The sequence below is a fragment of the Alosa alosa genome, chromosome 9 (assembly GCF_017589495.1).
Source record: "Alosa alosa isolate M-15738 ecotype Scorff River chromosome 9, AALO_Geno_1.1, whole genome shotgun sequence".
In the NCBI taxonomy this organism is placed as follows: Eukaryota; Metazoa; Chordata; class Actinopteri; order Clupeiformes; family Clupeidae; genus Alosa; species Alosa alosa.
In genome coordinates this window covers 7,137,505-7,157,216 of record NC_063197.1, presented here as the reverse complement: position 1 = coordinate 7,157,216, position 19,712 = coordinate 7,137,505, and the positions used below count along the sequence as shown (strand labels likewise).

Sequence of the window (19,712 nt, the reverse complement as noted above, 5' to 3'; positions counted from 1 at the left end):
TATGCTCTGACGCTTTTCACACATGAATTTCCAACGGAAAAATAAAGTTCCTTGAATTGAGCTGAATTGAATTGAATTGAATTAAGGCTAGTAAAAACAGAAATAAGTTTCATTTTGTTTTGCTGGCAGAGAAATAATAACTACAGACAAAAACCTTCATACACAAGTTGTTTAATTGTTTAAATGACATGAGTTTTTCCTCACCCTAGCCTTGAGAATGCTGCAGCACACCTGGTCTTCAATCAGCCAAAGAAGACACATGTAACTCCTCTGTTAGTTACTTTCCATCGGCCAGAATTACATTCAAATCCCTTACTCTGGCCTATACTGGATCTGCACCTTGCCACTTGAATTCCATGATCCAGCTCTGCGTCCCCTCTTGTCCACTGTGTTGCTCTGAAAAAACGCTAAGAGGTCCCAATTAAGGCTCTTTTCCTCTGGGCTTCCTCATTGGTGGAGTGAGTTGCCTAGTGTTCAGCATTCTTGTGATAGTTTTGGGACTTTCAAGAAGTGTTTAGATTTATCTATTCAGCTTGCACATAATTAATTCATTTTCTAACAGAGTTATGGTTTGTATGTTTTTTGTTAAAATGATAAAAAAAACTCATTATTTTCATTGTTGATATTTGATATTGTTGTCATTACTATTATGCTTAATATAGGCTTTTTCAACTTTATTTGAAACTATTGTTTTTAGCTATTGTAGGGTTCATATACCAGAACCATAGAGATGAGTTTACACACTCAAGCAACGAGTACTAGTAAAATGAGTCTGTCTGACAATGAGTTTCCTCACTGTGGAATTTGAATACAAGTTACTCTCAAATTACATTCAAATAGCTTATATATATATATATATATATAGATATATATATATATATATAGATAGATAGATAGATAGATAGATAGATAGATAGACAGATAAAAGCATGCAGAGTCAGGCAAAGAAGCCCCACAGAAAGACATTGACAGTGAGGAGGATGATGGCGTTGACATTGCAGACATTTCGCCACACAGGCTCCTCCTCGATGTCGGTCAGCTTCATCTCCAGGGCCTGCTTCTCCTCTGCACTGAGTTTGGGCTCAGCCTGCGCGGACAAACCACAAAGCCACATGGCCACTCTCCTCCAGCACGAGCTGGACGCGGCCTGTAGCGGCTGCTCCTCCAGCTCAGGAGAGGCAGCCTGGGACTTAGGCATCTCCTTGGCCTCCTCGTTAGGGGTGGTGGCCCAGGGGTCCTCCAGGTCCACACGTGGATCCTTACTGTGCCTCGTCCACCATGTCAGCCGCACAAGCTGCAAGGGTGAAAGGTCACATTGAATTTGACGCGAGTCGTACAAGATAAAACAAGAGAAGACGAGTCGATTCAAGTCAAGCTGGATTAGGCAGGCCTGGAGCAGAAATTGCTTTGTGGGAAAACGCAATGACACGTGGTGGTCATGTGAAGAATCACACAGTGCTGTCCTGATAGGATAGGACCAAAGTCACATACAATAACTGGTATTGTCCATTGAAGTTGTTATTCCTTTGGTCACAGTGGAAACCATTCAAATCATAACCTGCAGTTCAAAGCAGTCAAGACACTCCCATGAAGCTCTTGTAAAAGTCAAATTGCTAGCATTATATCTCTGTTTCCCTAGTGGAATGCCACATTCTTTTCAATAAGCATGCTTTTTTCCGAGTTACACAAGCTGTTGTGACTAATTTCCTTCAGAATGAATAAAGTATTTAATTACTGTGGAAGGAAAGACGTTATTATTGTGTGATCCTCACGTGTTTGTCCTCGATGGGTGGTGTGCAGAGGCTGATCACCGTGATGACCAGCGCTGTGATCCCTAGTAGGATAAGAGCGAAGTACAGGTAGTGAATGTCCTTCAGCAGCGCTGGCCGTGTGTCCTCCTGGCCACAAGAGGGCGTGCCGTACACAAACTCCATCACCATTCTCACCGTCCCCACAGCCAGGCCCACCATGAGGCCCCAGAAGGCACCCTGGAGGACCAGTCATTTACACACACACACACACAGTTTTTGACACGAGTTCACTACATGTCATAAGACAAACCCCTATCCTATTTAGTAGTGTGACACCACCTCTTTTCAGGGGTGTAGTGGTAAAATAAGAGGTGGGTAAACTATGAATTGTTGATCATGGTAAGGTGGACTGTGCCATGTGGTATCAGATTTATAAAAAAAGGCATTCAGAACATGTTTGATGATGGTGGAGATTATTGTCCAATGTTTATAAGAGTACCAGTGGTATTAAATGGTTCCTAGAGTGTTGATGAGTGTACATATTGTGAATGTGGATAATACAGTGTGATTTTTGAATGTTAAAAGTTGCAATTGGTGAAGAAACTCTTTTGAGAGGTGGATAAACTCTATTTCTGAAATTTCAGAGGTAGATAAACTGCATTCACTTGCTTTTAGCATCCACTACAGCCCTGCTTCTTTTTAAGAAACTATTCCCTGCACAAAAACATGGACATCTGGTTACTCAATCGTCTCAGTTCAGAACTCTTTCTGTCAAAAGCCCGGCCCAGGATAATACATGACCAGAGGTGACAGACCTGCTCATTGACCCGCTTCCAGAAGATGCCCATGATGAAGAGCGTTGTGATGGGCGGGGCCAGGTAGCTGGTAATGGCCTGCACGTAGTCAAAGAGCTGGCCACTGTTGGCCGTCTGGATGATGGGGATCCACAGGATGCTCACGACCACCATCAGCAGGATGAACACCCTGAGAGACAAGAACAGGGACAGGAACCATGAGTAGGGTGAACACCCTGAGAGACAAGAACAGGAACCATGAGTAGGGTGAACACCCTGAGAGACAAGAACAGGGACAGGAACCACTAGCAGGGTGAACACCCTGAGAGAGAGAGAGAGAGAGAGAGAGAGAGAGAGAGAGAGAGAGAGAGAGAGAGAGAGAGAGAGAGAGAGAGAGAGAGAGAGAGTGAGAGAGAGGGAGAGAGTGAGAGAGAGAGAGAGAGAGAGAGAGAGAACAGGAGAACAGGAGAACAGGGACAGGAACGCCTGACTATGAAAAGCTAATATTCCTTTGATAACATTACAATACGTTTAATATTGTACTTCATTAGATAGCCAAAGATATCGATATTGGTGTTGAAATACATTGATTATAAAAAGCTAATGATCCTATTATAATTTAGTGAGTGAGTGGGATTTAACCGCTTTCATCCAAAGTGACAGGGACTCATAACATTGGGTATCAAACCTGAGGACAATTTCCTAGGTGGCGCCACTCTTGCTGTTCCACCACAGCTTTATTGTCTACATTTTATACTTAATTTGATAACCAAGAAAGTCTATAAATGCTGAATTAAGGTTACATTTTAGAGCAAGAACACCATAATCGTGGATTGTCAACAGTATCGTCGGATTACTGAAAGGCTAATGATTCTTTGATAATACAAATAAAAACATTACAGTGTGTTTAATGTCTGCACTACATTTATTTGATATTAAACTTAGATATAGGTGTAGAACTGAAGCAGCATGTTGAAGTCGGCCTGAGATGGACTTGTTAGATTTCAGTACATTTCTGCCTTTGTTGTCCCAAAACTGAGACCATGATGCTTATGATATGAGCACTTATAAGTTCATGTTATTATCATTCTTAATATTATCGTTAATATTATCGTTCTTAATCCTCTTTGCTGGGCTTGAGTGGTGTGTTAATTCATGTCTTCTTGGCTATGACTGCAAGCCACTGCCACAACCATAAAAAATGTCAGATACCACAATCAAGTCAATGTACCTGTGAAAAGGTGGAGTCTCTAATCCAAAACACTCTTTATCAAATTCAGCAAATTGCACAAGAGGGTTGTAATTTGAGGCTGTTGAGCTCAAATGTCCACAGCCTTGCAGACTTCACCTTCAATAGCCAATCATCTTTAGGAAGTGACCGTCACATAATATGCGCCACCTATTAGTGAGTGTTATCACAATCACGGGACCTGGCCTGTTCAAATCCATTCACAAGTTTGAAATCACAATTGTACTGTGTATTGCACCATATAATGAGTAACCTCTGTATAGTGTGTGGTCATCATTTGATGACTTATGAGATCATCTCTTTTATGTTAGATAACTTTTCTATTTGTGTTCATATCTGTACTCATTGTGCTTTGTCAAATGAGAAAGTTATGTGCCCAATGCTGCAGGATGGTATGTAGAGATCACATTTATCTGAGGCCTCTAGTCGCGAGGCAGGGAATGGCTGTCAGTGTTACCAGGGTAATGCAGTCGCCACTGTAGATGCGCTTACAACTTAGGCCTCGAGGTATGGAGTCGCCATGCACAAGGCTATATGTTGCTCTTATGACAAGTTAACAACAAACTGGCTTCAGCTGTTTTTTTTGTGGGTCAGGTACAGTATGCATTGTTTGAGTCATACTTGTGTGGCTGAAGATTCTGGAAAATTCCGTTGAGATGGTATAAAAGGGTGTGTAGAATTTCAAGCATCACCAAACGGCTCAAGTCAACTATCTAGATTCTAGTCAAGTGTTATATAATGTACTATGTAGTGAATAATCTCAGTATAGTAATGTACTATATATAAAGCACTATGTAGTGAATAATCTCTGTATAGTTATGTACTATATATAAAGCACTACGTAGTGAATAACCTTAGTATAGTTATGTACTATAAAATGCACTATGTAGTGAAATAGTGAACATTTCAAAACCAGTAACTGTTTGTTTGTTTGTTTGTTTGTTGTGTGAGTGGCGATGACTTCCTGTTTACCTGCCCACCACCATGAGCTCCCTCTCGGAGGCATGTCGTCGCACGCGCTGCCAGATGTCCATGGTGAAGAGCGTGCTGCTACTGTTGAAGATGGACGTGAGGGACGACATGAGGGCGGCTATCATGACAGCGATCATCAGACCACGCAGGCCTGGAGGGCAGCGACACAAAGCAAAGCACACTGAGCAGAGCCTACAACCAACTTTACACACACGCTAGCATGTACACACACACACACACACACACACACGCATGAATGTACACACACACACACACACACACACACACTCACAGACACACAAACACACGCATGCATGTACACACACAAGCACTCACAGACACACAAACACACGCATGCATGTACACACACAAGCACTCACACACACACACGCATGCATGTACACACAAGCACTCACACACACACACATGCATGCATGTACACACACAAGCACTCACAGACACACAAACACACGCATGCATGTACACACACAAGCACTCACAGACACACAAACACATGCATGCATGTACACACACAAGCACTCACACACACACACGCATGCATGTACACACAAGCACTCACACACACACATGCATGCATGTACACACACAAGCACTCACAGACACACACACACGCATGCATGCATGTACACACACATACACTCACAGACACTCAATCATACATACACCTACATACACATCCCAACAAATACCGGTAGTGCACACACACAAACACTCACTCAAACACATCTGCACACACATCCCAACAAATACACACACACACAAACAGGAGCAGTCCTTTGACTGTAAACACTAACCCTTATATTGCACTGTTAAAGAAAGTAAAAACCAATCCCAACATCACAGAGGAGGACTGACATACCTGGTGATGGCTTCCTGGTAGCAGAGAGACCAGGGGGCCCTCTGCTTTGTCTTGAAAAAATAAAGTGCAGCCTCACCTGCTGGCATGAGTTCCACCACTAATTTGGGATAGGCGATGTTAGAACACCCCGCACTGGACTCACAGATGCGTTGGCACTCCACTGGGTCCACACAACCCACTTCATCTAAACAGAAGAACAATAACAGAAAACCACAGAAAAAATGACACAGAGAAAAAGGAGAAAAATCATACAGGCTTCAACTCATGATATTATGCCGACCATTTTGAAAAACTCCTAGCATGTTATTCAGGCAGTGTGTGTTTTGAAGGTCAAGTCAAGTCACATTTATTTATATAGCACACTTAAACGCAATACAATTGACCCAAGGTGCTCACAAAAATAAAATAAAATATAGCAATAAAAACAAAAATATAAGAAAAAAAAGAAATAATAATAATGCTAAACTGATTATGATTATAGAATAAAAAGATACAGTTACTAAAACTACTAATACTATAGAGCAAAATGTAAAACAAATACAAATAGGAAAGAGTGAAATTAAAGGTGGCAATTAATAAAATGCTGAAAATAAATAGAAATAAAATAAACAAAGGGTGAAATTAATGGACATTAAAGGCCAACGAAAATAGAAGGGTCTTTACATTAGATTAAAGACACTGATAGTGGGACAGGACTTAATTTCTATAGGGAAATTATTCCAGAGCCGAGGGGACAGAAAATGCCCCATCACCTTTAGTTTTTAGGACTGCATTGGGACTGTAAGAAGATGTTGCGAGGAAGACCTAAGTGTCCTAGAAGGACAGTACAGAATAATTATCTGTTTTCTTTTCATTTAATTGTACAAAATGTGTAGCCATTCAACTCTTTATGTCATTAAGGTTGTTAAACAGGCTTTCCAAAGGACTGCCGGTTGTTAATAGCAAGTAAAATTGAGTGTCATCTGCATAGCAGTGATATTGAATGGAGCCAAGAGGGAGCATAATAGCAGAGGGCCTACAATGGATCCCTGAGGGACACCACATTTGATAGGTGCAGTGGACGAAGAGCAATTGCCTAATCTTACAGAGAATGTATGTTCATTCAGATATGATGTTAACCATTTCAATACCACCCCTTGCAGGCCAACTTCTGGTGTCTACGTCAAAAAAGGCTACCTGGGTAGAGTGCTCTGCTGATCATGCCAGGCATCACAATGAAGAACATGGGCAGCATCTTGAGGTACCCTCCCAAAACCGACCCCCCTTTTGCGTGGGACATGTTTTTGGCTGCTAGTGATCTCTGAACTATAACCTGTGGACAAGAGAAGATCAGACCATTTAGAATTCAAAAACATTGATTACACAATGATATAAGACGTGAACTCGTCAGACTAAAATACAAATACAAACTCCCTTGAAACTTGAAATTTCAAAAGTCCACATTTTTTCTCCTCAGACTTTTATTGAGTTGTATCATAAATTAGCTGCCAAACCAATCTAATGCAGAAAGTCCTAACTTGGCTCTGAACTAGGTTTTTCCTTCTGTACATTCACTCTCTTCTCTTAAGTAAAAGTAAATATGTACAGTATTGTGTGATATGTGTTAAGTATAATTAATGATATGTGTAAGTATTTTAATGATGTTAAGTATAATTAAGTATGTGTTAAGTAATGATATGTGTTAAGTATATTTTAGTGTTAAGTTATATAAGTGTTAAGTATGGTTGTGGTATCGCTAGCTAGGCCATTGACCTGGTCAGTGCACCACACCCAGGTGGCCAGCACAGTGAGTCCAAACAGCAGGCCGGGCCAGGGCAGGTCTCCGGTCACAGGGTCCCTGAACACGTGGAAGGCGTCCGGCCGTGGCAGGTGGCACGTGGTGTTAGGCACAATGATGGAGGGCACGGCCTTCTCATACTGATCCAACAGACCCTCGTACCAGCCCACCTTATCAAAAGCTGGCAGGGAGAAGAGCACGCTGAGACCAAGCTTTCAACAGGATGACATGGTCATTTCATATGTACACAGGAGAGGTGTTCAATTCCTTGTGCTATGGGTAGGGGATTTCCCACAGTGACCAAATAAACAACCAAGTCCAACCAAACTAAATCACCCACACAGCAATCTTTGTGGGCAAAAAACAGAGCAGGCTTCGAGAGCATTTCACTAGTGTGATCAAGAGGGCACCTTAATTAACCTTAATTACTCACTCAACCTGTTCCAGTATAATAGGCAATCAATAACTCAGAGTTGTAGTTGATCAAACAAAACAAAAATAAGGTTGTGGTTGAAAGAGTGTCTGAAATCATATATACCTATAAACATGAGAACAAATGCTCCAATTACCATGATGACGGTCTGCAATGCGTCTGTGTAAATGACTGCTGTCAATCCACCTGCAGCCACAAGACAGCATCCATCAGGGGAACAATTTCACAAAGACTCATCACAGGGTGACAGGCTATCAAATCACTTACGTTATCAGTCACTCTGGCACTCTGACAGGGATATATGTGTGTGGTGAAAGTGTGCCTCGTCATTATTGATTGTGACATATTGACCGCCCTGCACTCTTACAAACTCTTGTAGCATTAGGAACAGAGTGAGGCAGCCTGTAGAGACAGCCTGTGTCAGTATACTTCCTTAGCCTTGTCTCTGCTTCTCATATATAACTCTCTACCCACAAGCATTCACAAGACCTCAAAAAGTGTTCATGGTGGAGCTACTTTATCTCTCTTTATTTGCTAATTACTTACTAGTATGTATTATGTCTATACCTATCTTGCTTTTGGGCGTACATACAATCCTCTCCTTCTTCTAGTCAATTAATGCATTCCTACCTGCTATAGTATAGACAGCGGTCACAGCGATGAGTACAACTGTGGAGAGGTACAAATCCCAGCCCAGGGAAACGCGGATAAATAAAGCTCCAGAGAAAATGTCTGTCTGCACACACACACACAAATGACACACACACACGGCTCTGCAGAAACTACTTTTTGATTATGTTGGACTGGTGTTAACACGCAAGGCTTATATTTGCTTGTAAGGGGACCTCTGTAGAATAGAATAAAGACATAGCATAACATGAAATTCAAAGAAAGAAATACTATATTAAAGATAATTCACAAAACAGTTCTATAAAGTAAAGAGAGTTTGTGTCTTAGTTCTATACATTGGCACTACATATTCCCTATGCTGAGGAGTGTAGGGGCTGCAGGCAGGAAATCATGGAGGGGGAAATCTGTCCTTTAATATCTTGTACCATGTTTGAATGCATGAACAGACAAGTTTACCAAGTTGTGATGAGATCAAGCTTTTAGAGGCCTTACTGATATTTTGGTGAGTACATAGAGGATGAGAGAGAGCACGCTCATGTAGATTCTGATCCGTTGTCCGCCAAACCTCTTCCGCAGGTATTCGGGCATGGTGACCACGCCAGAGGAGATGTACACTGGCACAAAGATCCAGCCCAGGGCCACCAGGACCCAGGATGCCTGCCGGGGGGCCACAAAACATACACACACCACTCACCACAACCACTCCAGTCACAGTTCACAATCCTGTGTTGGGTTCATGAGTAAGTAAGATCATTTGATTCATAAAGCACATTTAAAACACAGCTTTCACTGACCAAAGTGCTGTACAAAATAAATAAACGAATGATAATATATACAGATTGAGAAACCTTCACCAACAATCACACATACCAACAACAACAACCAGAGAATGGCATCGGACAGCAGCAGAGTTTCAGACATAACAGCAGATAGGAGGCAAGTGGGCTGGGAAGGCCAAAGACTAAAGGTGGGTTTTGAGCCTAGATGTAAAAGCAGAGCTGGAGATGGATGGCAAGTGGTTCCATAACATGAAGCAGCAACTGCAAAGTCCCTGTCACCTTTATGTTTGAGAGATGATGTGACCCGAGGCACATGTAGGAGCGCTTTACTGGAAGATCTGAGAGACCTGGGGACTGATTGTAAATGAATGAGGTCAGTGATATAAGTTGGGGCCTGTCTATTTATCGTGTGTTCCATTTGTGGCTCTTCTTACGAGTAGTAAGATGACCGAAAAACAAGTTACACAAAATTACACGACGGCACGCCCCCCTAAAATCATCTGACGAGAGAAGCGGTCTCGTACAAATCAAAGGACCCCCAGTTCATGGCGAATTCTGACGACTTCAAAGTTACGTCATTTCACATGTTACGGGTTGTCACAAGCAGTCACCACGTACAATCACCCTTGGTGTACTTTTTACTGTAATTGTTTGTTATTATGATGTTGTAAGTCGCTGTGGATAAAAGTGCCTGCTAAGTCACCATAACCAAATACCAGAGTCATTGTCACTGCAATGTGTGGGTGTTAAGGCATGATCAGTGTGACCTACATTCCACTCAAAGCCCCCGACTGCCAGGCCTCCTGCGGCCCCTGACCCAGCCAATCCAATGAACAAGCCGCTGCCCACATTACTGGACATCAGGGAGGCGCCAATCTGGGATGACAGAAAACAATGCTGATGTGTGACCACCAAGGGAATGCCCTTACAGATTACATGTTGTATTTGCATGTTTAATTTTTTTGCAGCCATTTGCATGGTTTTTGTGTTTTTCACTGTTTTCACTGGACTTTTGGACATCTTCGCGGTTATAAAAGCAGTAGAACTCTGCAAAACGTAACGTTGAAGTACAATGAATCACTCACATTTTGTGTTCAGCCACTAAATGATTATCACAGGAGAAAATTATCACCATCAGGAAAAATGTGCAACTGAGGAATTAGAGATGGATACTTACTGGCCACCATGTCATGGATCTTCCAGCCAAGAAGTACCCACCTACTGTTCCCCGGTTGGCTCTGAACGATGACTACAATAAAGCATGCAGAGGAAATAATATGTATGTATGCATTCAACTCATTTTAGGAATTTAAGTCGCTTCTTAGTGTTGTCTCAAACTCTTTACTGTCTAAACAAGAAAAAAAAGCAACTCTTTTTTGACATACCCATATTCCCACTCCCAGGACGAAGACAAAATACACCACCAACACAGCGATGTCAGCCGCCTCCAAAGCAAATGTGCCATTTGTGCCCGGCTGCACCGTAGTGTTCCTTTCTGGCTGAAGTGTCGATGCCATTTACCAACAAGGAAGTGAGAACTTCGAGGTGCAGACCAAAGACTAAACATTAATCTTTCTGTTATCAGAACATGCGTAGTATGCAGTTCATAGGTTATGTATAAACCAGGAGCAGGCATTTCTAGCAGGTGAGAATCACACAGTTTCATGCGGATGTAAAACAACCAGTCACAACACTTAGTGCTGGGCCATTAAAGTTACTCCAGATTCTCTGGAACACCGCCTAATAACCTTGGAACACCATCATGATTGATAACATCATCTCTACCCACCAACTCAAGACCTTGGCTACTGCACACTGATTCATGTAAAGTTTTCATTTAAATGTTTGTTGAAAAAAAGGTCCTTTTCACCGTTGTAGTTGAAAAGAATATTTATTACATGACCTGACATTAATTACAATATACACAGAGAAACAGGGGCACTCAAACAATACTCCAATTACTTTTTCTTCCAGAACTGACTGTAGTCGTCAATTTTAAAGTTGTCTTCAAAGTCATCTTTCTCTTTTTTCACAACGGTCTTCTTTGGATCCCTCTTCCGTAATCTTGATTTCCTCTCCTCTTCTGACAGAGTGCTGATGTCCACTGGCATCTGAAATTATAATTGTGTACAGTTAAAGTAAAGAAAAGTAAAGTAAAGCCAAGCAAATTCTCTTTATATAACACATTTAAAATTAACCACAGTGTTTTACAATAGAAGATTAAAAAAACAAATGACACTAAAAACACACACACACACACACACACACACACATAGATTAGCATACAATGACAACAATAGAACTGTTCTCCAGCTCAGTATCAGTAGTTGCCACATACTAGATAGAAAAAGTGCATCTTCGGTTTAGATTTAAAAGCAGTTAGGGTTGAGACATGTATAAGGTCACTTAAGAGATCATTCCAAAGTCTTAGTGCAACAACAAGACCTTAAAGGTGCAGGGATTTTATGGAATTTCAAGCCCATAACATCTGTCACATTCAGCAATCATTTCCTCACGGCCACTAGCTTTCCATTCCGTGATTACACTGTAAAAAACAAATGGTCTCTGTAGACAGCCCAGACTGCGAAAACTGGAAACCTGGCAGCCTGTCCACCAAACAAAAACGAAACCCTCTGGGAATACTGAAGGTAGGGGTGAGCTGTCTCTCTGGCATGTTTAGTTTGGTCCTTGGTTAAAATATAATGTACTTTTTTGCACAAAAGCGTCTGCTAATATATTTAAATATAAACATAAACACAAACAAACTAGACTTCCTTCGCAATTTCTGACTGCACCTTTAAGGATGTTGATAGAGTGTATTGGGGGGGGGGGGGCATAGCATATCAGCAACAGTGTAAGCCAGACCATAAAGGACACAAGCAGTGCCCCTTATACTAGTTTGTGTAATGCACAGGGAGACAGTGCAAGACTGTTAACACAGGAGTGATGTGCATCCTCTATTAGTCCCAGTCAGTAGCCTGGCTGCAACATTCTAACTGGTCTAACTGTAAACGAGCAAGAGGTGATTCACTAACTCCAGTGTCTTAAAGCTGTTGTATAACAATCTTCATTTTAATCATTTTTATGAAGATTTCACTCAGCTTGAAAATAGTGAAAAAGGAAACGAAAAATAAATACTGTGGCTAAGATTGTATTTCTATTGTAAATCTGCAAACGGACCAGTGAAAATAGTGAAAAATAGTGAAAAATAGTGAAAAATAGTGAACAAGTTAAGCAACGTCTATGTGTGCGGATTCTTAGTTCCAGTTCATAGAGTGCATATACGTAGTTCAATCCAGGTGGAAATAAATGCATTATCATGCTCAAGGAACAAGGCAACCACACACAAGACCAGTAGACAGCCACAACACTTCAGGACGATCATTGAAAAGAGCAGTAAAGGAGCTGCCTGAGGCTGCTGAAAAGGCAAACTGGTGGTGATGACCTGAATTGACTCAGATATATATGAAAACTCTCTGGAGGGGAGGCTATGTTGCTTTGACTCAGATACATATGAAAACTCTCTGGAGGGGAGGCTATGTAGTTTTGCCTCAGATATATATGAAAACTCTCTGGAGGGGAGGCTATGTTGTTGATCGGCCACTGTGGGAAATTCTCTACCAATAGCACAAGGAATTTAGCACCTTTTCTGTGTATGTCTGAAATGCATACATTGATGCTACCATGTGTTAAAGCCTAGCAACACATATTTGTGTAATAAAATGCACATAAAGTTGCTTCAAGCATCTGCATGGCATCCAGGTTTGAGAGCAGCGCTGAACAGAATTCCGTACCATGAGTATTCTCTTTGGCTCCTTGTATCGGATGTTGATTGTGGAGCCATCAGGACGGACCAACAGGACTGGATACTGTCTCTCGTATTGTTTCCTTGCACAGCGAACTACAGACGTCTTGTTTGAAGTTTGGAGAAGACCAGTCGTGTGTAACGCAGATGCAACAACTGCATGTCTATGGAGTGCACTCTGCAGACATCTGTGAAAGAGAAATGTATGATTAAAGATGCATGGAGTTTTGACCGCCAAACACATATAAAACATAGAAAATATAATAACTTAGGGTATCCCATCAATGGAATTAAGGCAATTTATTGGACACCATCAATCACCATACATCTTTGTATAAAATACTGCACTAGTACAGAAAATATCTAACTGCGATATCTGGCAGATATTGCAATTACGATTTGATTTGAGATACAATTTTTGAAAGTTTAGATTCAGTTCAGTATACATTTATGAATGACTTTAAAATATTACTTCTTGGGCTAGACCAGCTCTATTTCTGCTTGCATGTGTGGCCTTACATTCATCACACTACTGCCTTTGACGCTTTTTATAATGTTGGTAACATGTTCATACTGCCTCAGGAATTAGAAAAATTCTTGAATTTCCCCTGGGGATCAATAATGTATCTATCTATCTATCTATCTATCGAAAAATACTCCCACTAGGCCTTCATAACCTTACTTCGCAGTCCCCACAAATATATCTACACATTGCAACATATTTAATATACAGTTCAACTCCACAGTTCATAGTCTGTACATAACGTTATAATAACATCATTATTTATACTGTAGTGGTGCTACTTGCACTTCTGATCCTAATGTTAGTTAGATGCTAACTGCATTCCAGGTTTTCTAAGCTACTGTACTTACCACACTGAATGATAAATATAGGCTAAATCGAGCTTAATCTCTTTTTTTTTAAAAAAATAATAATAAACAAAACAGAATTCAACTAATGTAATCATTGTTGTTCCTTTTAAAATGGTGGTGATACTGGGCAGCTAGTTCAGAATTATATGCATGCCATAACGTTAGCCAGCGCTTCTTTGACCTGCAAACTCCACATACCTGTATAGACATGCTTTAGCCATCCATGTTTTAGTTAAAGCCATGGTTTTATTTGACTCTTTAAAGTCAACGCAGGAAAACGATTGGATAGGAACGGAGAGCAACAATTATTATTTGTGGAGAAGTAGCATTTTGCCAAGGTCACATGGATCTGTGTCGACGGAATTGTTGCCGGCTAGAAACACTGGCTGTACATTTCTTGGTTCCTCTTTACCGTGTTGTCCTATCGCTATTATCTACAGATCGATTTAATGTTGGTAATTTAGGCTATTGACATAATGTAGGCTGCAGATTTTTAAAAAATGACTACAAATAAATGACAACAAATTATATGTTTAATCATTCAAAAAGTATTTAAACCATTATACAATTATGTCAAGCAGTTGCAAATAACAAATAGATTAAACTATGATCTGAGCCAGAGCTAGATATTGATGAGTAGCTTTGTCTTTCAGGTTGTATTGACAATGATCTGAATGTTTTCTCAATAGGCTACAACCGAAGGACATGTTTTGTCTTTCTGTTTAAAAAGCAAAGTAGGCCTAACATACAAAACATTATCACACTGTACAAAATATTTTTTTTAGAAACTGATGATTATTGATTAATATGTAACATACCCACAAATGCAACAGAAATGAAGCAAACATTATTTTTACATTACAGGGGATATTAAGTGGTTCCACACTTTTGTCAGATTCTGTGAATTTCTCCTCACGCTTCTGTACCTGGCCATTTTATGTGTACACTCAAAACAAAACAGCTCAGTAATTTAACAACACTCCATTCAAGCAAATCACCAACATTGCACTGAAGGGATGTATAGCTATTTGCTATTGGTTACTGTGTCTTTTGCCAGGATCAAAAACATACAAGCAAAATAGATGCCAATAGTCTCATGGGACAGCCAACTTTGGAATGGGAAGAGTTATTATGATGCCAGAGGAGATGAAGATGGAGTTGATGCAGGTGCAGTTATGTTGCCAGAGGAGATGAAGATGGAGTTGATGCAGGTGCAGTTATGTTGCCAGAGGAGATGAAGATGGAGTTGATGCAGGTGCTGGTCTTCCATAATGCAGAGACAGCCTCTCTGCCTCCCTGTAGCCAGAGAGCAAAGCCCCCTGTACTGTTCCATACAGGTTTTTCATTGTGGCCTCCCCAGCAAAGAGTACCTGCAGATCCTGAGAGAGAGAGAGAGAGAGAGAGAGAGAGAGAGAGAGAGAGAGAGAGAGAGAAAGAGAGAGGGGGGGGCACTGTCATTCAGGCTTCATTCATTCAGAAGTACGGTTTTAATATCAAGAATCATTGCTATTGACTAGGTATTAATTAATGAGGTATCAATTGTTATTGTATTTACCTCTGTGGGGCTTTTCCGGCTTGATAAGGGATGAGCCAACTTGTCCATGATCACAGCATCCACGCCAGCTGGGATATAAGTGTATGCACCCCTAATGAATGCCTCACTATGCCATTGTGTGCGTAAAACCCTCTTAGGACAGGGAATGCAAGGGTTACCTGGGAAAGACATGCTTTGGTTTATAACTGATTTTTTTCTCCCTACCATGATAGTTGGCCAAATGTTTTCTATATTTTGTGACCAGAGATAAAAAAAAAAAAACTTTCTGCGAGTTGTTTTTGTTCTCCAAAGTACTTTTGTTGGTCCAAAGTGACTAGATTTCTCTGTAATAGTTAAATACACTGTCATCATTAAGTTAAGCTGTAAACAGCAGTTCTTGTTAACTTCCTCCAAACAGACCGAAAAATACACACTAAACACACAAAACTGTTGGGAGGTGGAGATAAAATTTCTAGCCAATTATTTTCTGATGATAATATCAGAGCCCTGGGGAGTTTTGAAGACAATCACATTTTTTGCACTTTAAAACATAACTTTGTCAGAAACGTTGCATGTGGCTGTTAACTGAAAAGCTGTGCATTGGGCTGTTTTGTTGCATGCTTACTCATGAACATCCTGAAGTTACAGGTGATGGCTGCAGAGAGTTGAGCCTCTGTCAGAGTTTCAATGTGCCGTGCAACATTTCCCGAGCACCAGCCAATCAAAACATGACCAAACCTTGAAGTATAAATGGCACGCCGCAGGTCAGTAATATGAATAAATCTGAGATTTCAACATTTTTACTGAATTTCATAGATTTCTTAATTTTGTAAGGGAGAACTTACTTCTCCCTTGGTCTCATGACGGTGAAAAGCTGTATATTTCTCTGCCACTGGGTGGCATCTGTGGATAAGGAAGCTGGGGTCTCATTCTCCCACAGTAGGCTGATGCTCTCCACATCCCTTTCCCAGAAAGCCTCCTCATACTGCAGGAAGATCTTGTTGATGCAGCCAAAGCCAAGCTTCTCTATGGTCTCCCTCTTGTCCTCTGGGAGCAGAGGGTCAAACATGGTTGGTGGTGCAGCTTTCAAGCAGCCTGTTAAAGTCAAAGGAAACCACTACGGGTAATTATTACTTATTATTATTAGCCAACAAACTAATTTGACAGTATGGCCCAATCACAATGTCTCCCCTTAGCAACTCACACACTTTGATCCGCGTTCCCGCAAACTTGGTGAGGGCTTAGGGCTGTCCCACTGTGATATTGTGAAGTGCTTAAGGGCTCGCTTGCACCCTTTCTGAGCCCTTTTCCCAAGTGGGCATATGTGAACACTTTACTCATGGGAGTTTAGGTGACAGATTGGGATTTAGCCTGGGCACCACGTGCCATTAGCTTGATAACCATTCAGGAAGCTCTGAAGCAAATAAGATAACAAGGAGGCAACATGGGTCTTACCAAGTGAGACGGTAATCACAACATGATCACAAAGAAACTTGTCCCCATTTTCACACTCAATGCAGACAGGGTAGATGCGACTCTCATCTCCACTGAAACAGCCATCCCAGTTAATCTTCAGCACAGCTTTACGCAAGAGCAGCCTTTCCTTAGGGAAGTCTCCCAACAGTTTTTCAGTCAAGAGAAACATTTTCCTGTGTCACAAACATACAACATCGTAGGTACAAGGGTTGTTACTTTACCGACATAAAACCGGATGTAAAATAGTTATCCTAAAGATTCTACTCACCCCTCAATGTTGAGGTCCTCACCCATGTTGGTGTAGTACTGCCAAGAGTCAAGTGACACACTGTTGAGGGCAGGCGCACCAATGTCTATCAGAAGGCTCTTACCCACCAGAGACAGAATATTTAGTATATCTTCTTGTTTAGCCTCTCCACTGCTCCTCAAGTTGTTGGCTAGACCGAGAGATTTCTCAGCGTAGTAGTCACCGATGTTCTTCCCAGGGTTCCCCCGGTGCTGTTGTCTCATGATGCCTTCCCCAGCCTCGTACACATGGCTGGCCAGGTACTCGCTGAGTCTGTGGCCCTTGCTGTGGAACACGAGCTCAGTGCCCTCCTCAGTCACTACATCCTCCAGCAGGCCCTGCTGCTGCAGCAGGGAGTACACTGGGTTCGCCTCCGAGGCTCCGTGGATCCACTGAGCTCCTGTATCCACCCAGGACGTGCCTGTAGAAAACAGAATAGAATTCAATAGAATAGATCAAATCAGACAACACTAGAATAGATCAGACGAGATCACATTGGAATAGAGCAGAATGGAATAGAATAGAATAGACAATTATGGACCATAGAGTTTTTGAAGAGATCTTATAAAAAGTTTGAAATTACATGGCAAAACTATTTGTATTATAGATGATGTTGGCTATATCATGTGAAATCACAACATTTTTGCTGACAGGAATTGAAGTACAGAAGTGAAACTTGAATTGGTAGCTGTTGTGTAAAGCAAATAACTTAAGCTCAAATGATCATTTGTGATTCAAATATTCAATATAAATTGACTCCCTTTACATTAGGTAAACATAATTGAATTGTTTCTAAACTCACCAAGACACGCCTTAGCTATTCTCCCTCCAGCTACTCCAGATGCCTCAATTATTGTGACATCTTTGAATCCCAGACTTAGCAGTTTAGTGGCTGCTCCTATTCCAGCAAGCCCCGCACCTAGTACCACAATTTTAGGATTTTCCCCCATCACTGTAAATAAATTACACAAACATTAAAGAATGACACAAACATTGAAGAATAATAATTATTTGGTGGAAATAATCGTTACATATTGCTTAGTAGCCTATCAACACCTGAGCTGTGTAGCCTTTGCTGTCTATCATTTAACTGAATATCTAGGGAAATATCTAGGGTAAAGTAGGTTATTTTGTTTTTCAAATTAGTATAAAGTCTTTAAAAAGAGGCAGGCTCGCAAACGCACCTCAGCCAATGCAATCTGAGCACTTCCTGATAAAACAGAAGACGCATGCACTATGCACTATTAGTCTCCACCCTCATACTTCAGAATTTCGTGGGAGGCAAAAACAGACAAGTAACAGACTAACAAACAACAACTTACAAAGTAGCTTAATTAAATATATCGCTAAACTAGAGACAGATGTGATGTGGTCGCACTTTGCATGGTAACATCTAACCTACAAGACATTTGTTGAAAGTCCTAGAGACCCCAGCATGGTGTTCCTGTTTTGACCACAAGATGGCAGGTATTACATGCTAAGTATATTGGTCTGACTTGGCCTCAACTAGTTTTTGGTATCACACACAGAACACAATTCATGTTGACTGTGGTTTAAACATAAGCTATGTGGTTTAAACATACGGTACATGCTACATTTCATATTGTACTGGGCTCTTGCGCCAAACTGGCGTTCTGAAAACAAAATATACATTTGTGCTAAATTGTAGCCTATGTGATGATAATGAAGGTTTGTGGGATTACACTGTTCCCCTTGTAGTGCCACACAGATTGCTTTTGGTATAATGATTCTTTGACAATTACTCGATAAAATACATTGCTAGGCTATAAAATGCTGAAACAGCGCTGATCCCTGCCAAGATCTGAACTGATATAGCATCATGTAGTCTAGATGCCTGTGCAGACCATCACCTCAATAAATTGTAGAGTTTAGTATGTAGCCTACTATATTCAACATTTTAAAACAGTAGCCTGAAGGCAAATTCAAGTTTGCTGGCTACGAGAGTGTAAAATAAATATCTGCTGACTCAATCTGGCTGGGATAGGGACTCTGCCACACATCCTGTTAATGTCTGCCAGGCTTCTTCCTTAAACCCTACAGAACCAACAATCCAAATCAAAATAATGCCCTATATTAATAATTGTGAGATGGACAATGTTGCAACATGGTCAGTCCTGCCTCTTTTTGCACATCATAGGGCTACACTCAAGAACGCTGTCAAACACAATTAGCCTATTTTGCTTTCACTGCGCAATTGTACATCAATTCTTACTCATTTATTATGCATTTGTTTACTTGGAATGAAGGGGAATAGATGGCTGTTATCCATGTTCCCAAAGGAGAGTTGATACTGTGTCTACCTGTCAGCACCCAATTGGGCTATAAAGCCAAACTTCAACACACACAGCTGAAGGCAATGGAAAAACAGCCCAGTCGCATTCAACAGTTCTCCTCCTTTGTTCCAGGCAGGTCTGCTAAATCAATGACCTTATTGTGACATTAATTTATCATC

At 41.0% G+C, this 19,712-nt stretch overlaps 3 protein-coding genes across 5 annotated transcripts; all 3 read right to left on the bottom strand.

Moving 5' to 3' along the window:
* Nucleotides 1-155: 155 nt before the first annotated feature.
* slc5a9 (solute carrier family 5 member 9) lies at nt 156-10,798 on the bottom strand. 2 transcript variants are annotated; one of them, XM_048253383.1, is made up of 13 exons: nt 10,651-10,798; nt 10,443-10,514; nt 10,037-10,141; nt 8,979-9,143; nt 8,487-8,592; nt 7,962-8,042; nt 7,399-7,604; nt 6,823-6,958; nt 5,723-5,830; nt 4,767-4,917; nt 2,567-2,735; nt 1,773-1,988; nt 156-1,294 (listed from the first exon to the last, which is right to left on the bottom strand). In XM_048253383.1, exons 1-13 carry the CDS (start codon nt 10,780-10,782, stop codon nt 938-940), a joined length of 2,004 nt encoding a protein of 667 aa, XP_048109340.1. In that variant the 5' UTR covers nt 10,783-10,798; the 3' UTR covers nt 156-937. The 2 variants fall into 2 exon arrangements, with proteins under 2 accessions (XP_048109340.1, XP_048109341.1); XM_048253384.1 differs by lacking the exons at nt 10,443-10,514; nt 10,651-10,798 and having other exon boundaries at nt 7,993-8,042; nt 8,979-10,111.
* A 342-nt stretch (nt 10,799-11,140) lies between these two features.
* mrpl55 (mitochondrial ribosomal protein L55) lies at nt 11,141-14,324 on the bottom strand. The gene is made up of 3 exons (XM_048253050.1): nt 14,142-14,324; nt 13,060-13,258; nt 11,141-11,376 (listed from the first exon to the last, which is right to left on the bottom strand). The coding sequence occupies exons 1-3, from the start codon at nt 14,183-14,185 to the stop codon at nt 11,224-11,226; spliced, it is 396 nt and encodes a 131-aa protein (XP_048109007.1). The 5' UTR covers nt 14,186-14,324; the 3' UTR covers nt 11,141-11,223.
* A 710-nt stretch (nt 14,325-15,034) lies between these two features.
* paox1 (polyamine oxidase (exo-N4-amino) 1) lies at nt 15,035-18,436 on the bottom strand. 2 transcript variants are annotated; one of them, XM_048252859.1, is made up of 9 exons: nt 18,296-18,334; nt 18,042-18,191; nt 17,222-17,660; nt 16,933-17,126; nt 16,323-16,572; nt 16,103-16,215; nt 15,499-15,656; nt 15,134-15,322; nt 15,035-15,089 (listed from the first exon to the last, which is right to left on the bottom strand). In XM_048252859.1, the coding sequence occupies exons 2-8, from the start codon at nt 18,187-18,189 to the stop codon at nt 15,161-15,163; spliced, it is 1,464 nt and encodes a 487-aa protein (XP_048108816.1). In that variant the 5' UTR covers nt 18,190-18,191; nt 18,296-18,334; the 3' UTR covers nt 15,035-15,089; nt 15,134-15,160. The 2 variants fall into 2 exon arrangements, with proteins under 2 accessions (XP_048108816.1, XP_048108817.1); XM_048252860.1 differs by lacking the exons at nt 15,035-15,089; nt 18,296-18,334 and adding an exon at nt 18,424-18,436 and having other exon boundaries at nt 15,147-15,322.
* Nucleotides 18,437-19,712: the final 1,276 nt, after the last annotated feature.